Source organism: Cygnus atratus, chromosome 6 (genome assembly GCF_013377495.2).
Source record: "Cygnus atratus isolate AKBS03 ecotype Queensland, Australia chromosome 6, CAtr_DNAZoo_HiC_assembly, whole genome shotgun sequence".
Lineage (NCBI taxonomy): Eukaryota > Metazoa > Chordata > Aves > Anseriformes > Anatidae > Cygnus > Cygnus atratus.
The window spans coordinates 20,234,707-20,243,185 of record NC_066367.1 but is presented as its reverse complement, the minus strand read 5'-3'; the positions used below and the strand labels follow the sequence as shown (position 1 = coordinate 20,243,185).

Here is an 8,479-nt window from a genome sequence, read left to right as displayed (position 1 = left end):
GCAACATCTCAAATTACTCATCTGTCTCCACTCTTACCCATTTTTCCCCTTTTTCACTGTAAACACTGATTTCAGGAACCCGATCAATGAGTTGAAAAAAAACGTGCAGCAGATGTTTTGGCTTTGGCATAGTTCGGGGTGTAGGAAGAAGCCCTTCCCAAAGCAGTCCCACTGGTCACAATAGCAGAGATCACCCTGCAGGAAAGGGGAACACGGTCATTCATGGGAAGCTGTAGGGAAACTGCATGCTCCACCCAGACCAGCACTGCTGGAGAGGAGCCTGGGTCTCGCTCCAGGCAGGCTCCTACCTGAAGACAAAGCTGTAATGGAGTCCTTCAGTGTCAACCAGAAACCCTCCGTATCTGTAAGAGACTGAGTTGGCAATGAACACTATGCTCTGGGCAAAGCCAAAGGAGATTCCATAAACGTTTGCTTTTTTGATTGCAGCTCTGTAGGGCATGTCCAGGTTCTTCTCAAAAGTGTCAATAAACATTTTCTCTTTCCCTATCCCAGCTACAGTCCTGATGTTAGAGAGGGCTTCACTGGCAATCTGGAGGAGAAAAAACAATTATGAGTAAGATTTCCTAATTTTTACTTGGAAAAGCAGTGCTGCTCTTTCACAAATGCAGGGCATTAATCACATATAAGTTTATTCAAATACAATACAGACTGGCCAAATATTGGCCAACCTAAAGAGAAACTTTACATCAACCGCTTCTCTACTACCATCCTCAGTAGCAATGCTCTGCTCCATTAAAGCGAAGTTACTGTAAGCCCGCTTACAAAATCAGGCATGTGCACTGCTTGTGACTTTTTTATGTAGTGAGAATAAATGTGTCCAACAAAAAAGTTTTACGAACACTATTATTTCCTTGATTGCATGTATTTGTTAATTAAGCATGTATATTTCAATTATATTACTTATTTTACTTACTTATACCAGTAATCAGGGTAGAAGGTAGAAGGGTTGTTATCCCCAACTTCTGTTTCATAAATTAAAATCACTTGAATGTGCTGTCTTTCCATTCCATCTCAACCCTTACTGTTTCTCTTATGTCCAAACAAGCCTGATGCGATGGAACATATAAAGGGAAGGTGATATTTTGACTCTAATACAAGTGACATGAGGATTTTTACCTTGCACATAGACAGAAAGTAAGCAAATTCTTGTCTATGTACAAAGAAAATGTAACATGGGAAACTGTGAGATAATCCCCATGATCCTTCCCTAAGCTGGAAACCTCTCCGGAGCCTTAACTAATCCTAGGTTTTCTATTATACTTGTTTCCAGTCAAAATTTGAGATTCTATCCCCAAAATAGCACTACAGTTTCATCTATAGGAGTAAATTTACAGTTTGTTTGAGCCAAGTTTCACCATACTTATCTCAAGTAATTTTATTCAGAAGTTGGTTTAATAACACTATAGTTTGTCTGGAGTTTGATAGTCATTTCAGGGTGCGACACTTTCCTATGTTTACAGCTTATGGCTGTTTTCAGAACATACAGAGAGATATAAATATAAATCATTACAAAGTATTCCATTCAATTTCAGGGTATTTTTTTTCTGGCCAAATTTAAGGGTCAGATCTGTTGCATTATCACAAAATGTGAAGGTACAGAGAGGTACGGTGAATTTGATTGTTCAGACTGGACTCTTCCATGTTTAGCAGTCAGTATGGATCACTTCCTCACATTGCCTGTCTTCTAACTCCCCTGTATTTATGATGCAGTTTGGTTTCTGCACTGTTGAACTAGGTGTATTCAAAAAGGATCAGGCTCTGAGTGATGTACCAGAACTCAGGGGCCCTGACCTCAACTCAAAGGAAGTTGGGTGTTTCAAAGGCAGCAGGCCAGCCCACGTTACACACAGTAAATATTTTTGTAGCTATGGAGTTCCCAGTGGCATTTCAGTATTTTTACAAGCTGAAATTTTGCAACTTATTTGCAAAAAATTATAAGTTTCATTACATTTGAATTGCTGACAGTCCCAAATTCCGTGGTTTTCAACTGTAAAATATAAATTGACTGCAAATACAGTTTTTAAATGACTTACCCGTCCAGTAGCTTCCAGAGCCTTCTTGTCCTGAGCAGCAAATCCTGTCAGCATTTTAGCCTGCACAGCTCCAGACAAGGCCAAAAAGGGCAGGAAACACATTATGACTAAACTCAGTTTCCAGCTGAAGTAGAAAGCAATAATGATGGCCACCCCAATATTGGTAAAGGAATTGACGATCATTCCTATCTGCGATCCAGTTGCCTTCAAAGAAAAGAAAAAAAAAAGATATGATTGACTTGTGCTCCATTAGTAACTTACTTCAATAATCTTTAAATAATTCTTCCTATAAAACTTTAGCAATCTCTAAATGATATTAAAATATGCTCTGAAGAGGCTTGCAGATGGTTTCTCTGAGTCTATGGAAATTCCTGCTGACAGGGGTTTTGGGAACCTCTTCTCTCATTTGCCTGTTAAAGTCTTAAAACTTCCAGAATTAATAGTTTTTAAAAACAAATCCACTATCTTCAGTCATGCTGAATCAGGCCAATTACTTGTAACAGAAACATCTGTATGTTTCTTTCATTTCTAGAAAACTACTTGCACTGGGGCCAAGTAAAATGGTGTCTGACTTACACCTAACAAAGCATCAGTTCAGATAGGTCGTGTGCTTACAGCTCAGCATGATTTAATCCTCATCCCCTAAGGAACACAGCACATGGTGCTAGTGGTTCACTTTCCCAAATAATAAGTCACACTGAAATTGGCTGCGTGGATCCCTGGCTAATGCACCCGCCAGTACTGTCAAATGGTTTTTAAGTAAGTGGACTGTCAGTTTAAATCAAAACTGTCACAAACAGCAAGAACAATACCATGCCAAACACTTGAAAACATGATTACTGATGAATGTTGCTAAAATATGAACCTGACGTTTTTGAAATAAACACCTAAACATTGTGGCAAAAAGCTAATGCATCTTCAGAAAAAATACATCAATGACAGCTCTTGGATGTTCCTCCTGGTTCCACTTAGGTGGTATTAACTTCATTGATTTTTGTGGGTTTTTTTTGGTAATACAGACACGAACAATAGTCAGTAAACAGTGATCCTAGTTGTACTTTTAGCTAAATACAGTAATAGTTGTTCCAAGTTCACAGTCTATGATAAACAGAAAAAAGCTTAATTGGCTGATCAGCGACAGATCTACCCTGACTTTGCCTTTTGCATGCTAGTTAATGTCTGTGATGATGTGCCAAAATAGGCCTATAGTAAAACTATACTATAGTAAAACTTTACTATAGTCTGTGCCTATAGTAAAACAGTGCTTAAGGTCTTACCCCTTGGACCTGTGATGCATCTGTTGCAAGTCTTGTGGTCAGGGCACCAGGGCTGTTCCTCCGGTCATCAAACCAGCCAATGTCTTGCCCTAGCATTGCCCGGAAACCAATTTTCCTTAAGCGTCTTGTAAGCAGCTCACCAGACTTGGCAAAGGTGTATCCCTGGGGTGCAAGACAATAAAAATTTTGTACAGGAAGAGATACACACAGAGTAAGGGATAAGAAACAAATTTACTTACATTGCACTGCTATTACCTGTAAAAACTGTGTAAAAAATGAAAGAAGTCCAATGAAGACAAAGAGCAGGCAGACACCATTGATCTGGGTTTTTTGTTCTTCTTCATCAAGAACGGAGAAGGTCTTTGAAAGAAATGCATGGTGTAATATTAGAAGTGTCAGTTTAGGTACAGGTGAAGAAGGAAGGACAACACCAAAGGAAGTCTCTGGCTGAGTCCCGCCTCTTCAAAGAGACAGGACCACATCTGGCCTCTATGGCTCAAGGACAGGCAACCTGGGTGCATACTACTCTTCTCTGGCTCAGAGTCTGTCCAGAAGGAGAGAGGACAAAAGGAAATCTTATTCTGCTGCCTTTGAGCAGAAATGTGTCTCCAGGAGGAGAAGCATCTGTGTGTTCATCCCTGTTTCCAGAACCATTAATTCACGACTTCTTCTTGTCAAATGCAGAAGCCCTGCCTAGAACCAAAGCCGTAACACAGGGCTCTCCTTCACCCCTAATAAATGCCCACTTACTTCCCTAGGGTAAGCCTGGGTACAGCATACTGCTGTTAAACAACAAGTTTATTATATTCGGTGTCTACATAGACTGAGATTATTTGCTGTCCATGCATAGTTATAATTATCAATCACATTCCTCTCCCCCCAGTATTGGCTGATAACCAGAATAGCAATAAAATAAATAACGTAGGGACAAAGAGACGCTGCAGCAGCTCCCTGACCTCCTCTCTAATCTATGACAATTTGAACTTTACTGGGCCATATGAAATAAAGCACTCATAAGTCATTACACTTTAGGATGACTCTCCTTGCACAACACTAATGATGTGCTTGCTGTAGGTAGGCTTCAAGAGGAGCCTATTGTTTTCTACTGAAGGAGTGTGGATACGTGTTTATTGCTGAGTACTTAAGAAAAAGCATTAGAGCTTAAAGTACAGCCCCTCCATCCTGCCCTGCTCCAACCTCCATGAAATTTTTCTTTTATCAGGTGTTCTTTATATCTGGTCTTCTTCAACAACTGTTGGTGTTACTGGCTGCTGCTGAAGTAGTGGTACAAATCTAAGAAGCCATCTTTTAGCAATTACTTCCACTCACAGCAGTTGATATGTAGGTCAGTTAACTTATCTGCAGTTGTTGAACTACTTCTGCTACTCACAGGTATAAGCCACAGTTCATGTTTGTACTTCTCTGCTAATGTTAAATTCATTCTAATTGGATTTCACAGGTAAAAACTGTGATAAATTGCCTCCCCTCTCAACTTCTCAGCCTGCTCCCTATGTAGTTAAAAATAAATTGTGCATTTGAGCTTTACTTACATCAAAACTATCTTAAACTCTTCTAGGTTAGTAGCTAACATTAGAAAGAGAATAAGAAATTTTCATTACAGCTGCAATGTACAAAATTTCCACAAAAATAAACTTAATTCCTATCTTAAAAGGTCAACCCAAGTTATTTAGTGTTCAAAGTGATCCACACATTAAAGTAACAGTGAGGAATTAGAGCCTGAATTTGAGAAAAACAAATAGCTGTTCTCTATTGGGAATTCTACTTAAAGTGCTTTTAACTTTGTACATAAGTACCTTGGCAGCAAAATAAATCCTGCAAAATCCAGAATGATAATATCTAAACAGCACTTAGCAATGCAAGCTAAGGTCTGCTCCAGTGCCGTGCTGTGATACAACTTTTCACTAGCAAGGCATATTACTTTGTCAGACTAATCTTTGTTTGAAGAAAGTCACCAGATACACTCTGATGCAAAGCTCTTATTTTAATCCATCATAATAAGAACAAAACATATAGTAGTCTGCTGCTTTTCCTATCCCCTTAATGAAATTCACTGTAGCTTCAGTAGTTTGTTTCATCCTGATTTGAACAGGTTGTGAGCAACTTTCAACTATCTTTGTAACTTATGTATCTAGAAAAGATACAGCATAGTTTTCTTTCCATCACATGTTCTATTTAAACAATTGGACCAAATGAAGCATACAAAGGTGAACAGATGAACCGTGAACGGGTAAACTGTGTCCTGCAAGAATTCTGGATTTGAGAATTGTTGTAACAGTATTTTTAGTATCACCATGGTATGCACTATCTAGACAGGAAGGTAAAATGCACTTCATTGTAATGGTCATGCCACACATATTGTTAGCATAACACATAACCAGCAGAGTAACTACTCATCATCGCATACATTTGTTAATGTGTATGTGATGTTAATTATAGTCCTAAGGTACTGTTTCCAGGCTGAACAACCCCAACTCCCTCAGCCAGTCCTTCAGAGGAGAGTTGCTGCAGCCCTTTGATCATCTTTGTGGCCCTCCTCTGGACTTGTTCAAATACGTCCATGTCCTTCTTGTGCTGGGGGCCTTAGAGTTGAATGCAGCAGTCCAGGATAACATTGTTTGGAAAGAGATCTCTGTATTGCAAACAGTTGGAACACACCTTGGAACACACCTAAGTTTTGCTAGCACATGATTGATTTCCCATACTCAGACAGTTCCACAATGGGAACCAAAGCACAGAAGGAAGAAACAACTGAGAAACATGTTTCACAGGTACACTTCTGATCTGAACTGAACAGCTAAAAAGACATATCCAGTATTATCCAGCTCTTCACTGACTTTTGGAGACTAATTTCTGAGCACCTTCAAGGCAGACTCTGCTAAATTTACTCTTTCATTTTATAGCTGTGGGGATTTTTCCCCTCACTTCTCCGGTGTATTGCTCCCAGAGTACAGGCCCACATGTCTGTCACAACATCACTGCAGATAGTCAAACAGCTTGGAAAGCAGATGCATGTTCCATCTGCCTGCCTTCCTTGGCAGCAGGCAGAAATTTCTTAAGTTTATGAATAATAAAACACAGATGTTGGACTTTGCTCATGTTGGCTGTGGCTTGTTTTTTCTTGCAGCCTTTCTTTCCATGAACTCGGACCTTCAAGAGGAGGAATGCATCCTTGGCAATAAAGGCATTCAGCATCTTGAAGGATGACTTGAGGCCCTGACCTCCCAGTGTTTAGAAAACCTAGCTCTCAAAAGTAGTCAAAGGTTAGATTCATTGCAGACTACACAAAGCAGTGCCTCACCTGCTGCCTAGTGAAATTCACAGTCCTTGGCATGAGGTCTAGACAACAAGTGTTTGGAGATGGCAGACCTGAGGCTAAAAGGCCATAGCGTATTGGCCAGGAGCCACTAAGTGGATCATCAGGGACAGCCTTAGTAACTTCCTGGAGAGAAACACCAAAGCCAAAACACCCACCTACTCCACCACACCCCACGGAAAACAACAGTGAAACCTCCAGTTTCTAGAGGCATGTCTACCCCTTAGATCCTACATTCTTTGTACACATAGATACCTAACATGACCTAAACAAATAAATGGGGATTGCAACACAAGTTTTACCCTCTCTCAGGTAGTTACCTAAACCACTAAACCACACTAGCATTCCCATTTTCTTCCCAGTGAATTTGTCATTACTTTACCCAATAAGAAACAGCATAAATCCTCCTGATTCTTGACAATTTAGGGCACTTTCCTGGGCATTGGTTACAGCAGAGCTGAATTCCTTCAGCAGCTCTCCAGTTTCAAAATAACTTGGCAAATGTTAAAAAAGCTGTTTTACAAAAGGAGGAAGCATCCTCTCTTTCTATTCCAGCAAGTGTTTGAAGGAAAAAACACAGTTGAACTCTTGAAAAGTTTCAAGCGAGGCTTGATGGTAACACATTCCTTAGTGAATGACAAGGTTTAAAAACACATTCCTGTTTCCTGCTTCTTTCATACTTGTTGATGCAAATCTACTTTCTGCTGGCAGGTATGAAACCTGTTACAATGATCTATCTCTCCCTGGGCTTTCTGCAGGGAGCAGACAGCAAAGAGCTGAATGTTCCTGTAATGAAATACGAAGAAAAATGTGAAGTATTTTGGGGGTCTGATCCAAAGCTTTCTTAAAGGCTTGACCAAGACTGCAGAATGAAATGCTGCATGGAGGGACCTCTGCAGGTGTCCCTCCTCACTGTACCTGGATGCAAGGTATAGCTTGTCTCACCTAAAATAAATCCTGCGTGTGTGCAGAAACCCACTACCAACAGCTCCTGGAAAGTGAACGGGAGAGATAATGAAGCACACATGACAAATGCTAACAAGCCTGCCCCGTCAAAGAGCTCAAATGATAGCGTGATGACAATGATATAAATATCCCTACTGAATAATTGTTTATAAGCAAGAAGCCTAACCCCATTTGCTTGACAAGATATAAAGACTCACCCAAAACATGTCAAGTACTGTTTCACAGGTTCCTTCGCTCCCTTCTGCTTAAGAGCTAAAATACTCGTCAAAATGTTAGCATTACTTACCCCAAGAATCTGACTGAATAACAAAGCGTAGAGAGGACTGACTGCTCCATTCACAGCTGCTCCCAGAGATCCCAGCACCATGTATGGCCATTCAGAGGCATTGTATTTCAAAATCCTGGTAAATGGTACAGGCTTGATGTCTTCCTCCACAACAACAGGTTCCTGAAAAAACAGGTTGGATTTATGAAACAAATGCATTCTCCCAGTGATGTTCTCCCTATGACAGTGAGATAAATATCATTAGCATTGTCAGTTAAATGGCTATGTCCAAGTCCCAAACAGCTGCTCTAGGTTTGTATGGGAAGCGGCAATGATGGGCCTTGGCTGCTGCATGGAGCTCTTTCGCAGGGTTAGGGAGTCACAGGAAGGTTACATAAATGACTACTGCTACTGTCCCTGGAGAAAGAGAGACAGATTCATGCCTTATGTAGCTCTACTGATTCCAAATTAAGAGGTTAATTATGACCAGACTTTCTGCTACAGAAACTCAGACTGTTCCCAGTCTGCTGTCTCCAGATGATGCATTATGCAGTACTCAATACCAAAATTTAAGCTTCTTCCT

General features: G+C 40.3%; 1 protein-coding gene across 1 annotated transcript in view; it reads right to left on the bottom strand.

The window, feature by feature from the left end:
* The window catches only part of ABCB11 (ATP binding cassette subfamily B member 11), a 40,282-nt gene that overhangs the window by 4,043 nt on the left and 27,760 nt on the right, over positions 1–8,479 (bottom strand). Inside the window, 7 exon segments of the mRNA XM_035572656.1 lie at positions 38–100; positions 102–195; positions 309–550; positions 2,055–2,258; positions 3,332–3,493; positions 3,587–3,691; positions 7,918–8,079. Coding sequence (XP_035428549.1) covers positions 38–100; positions 102–195; positions 309–550; positions 2,055–2,258; positions 3,332–3,493; positions 3,587–3,691; positions 7,918–8,079 — 1,032 coding nt within the window.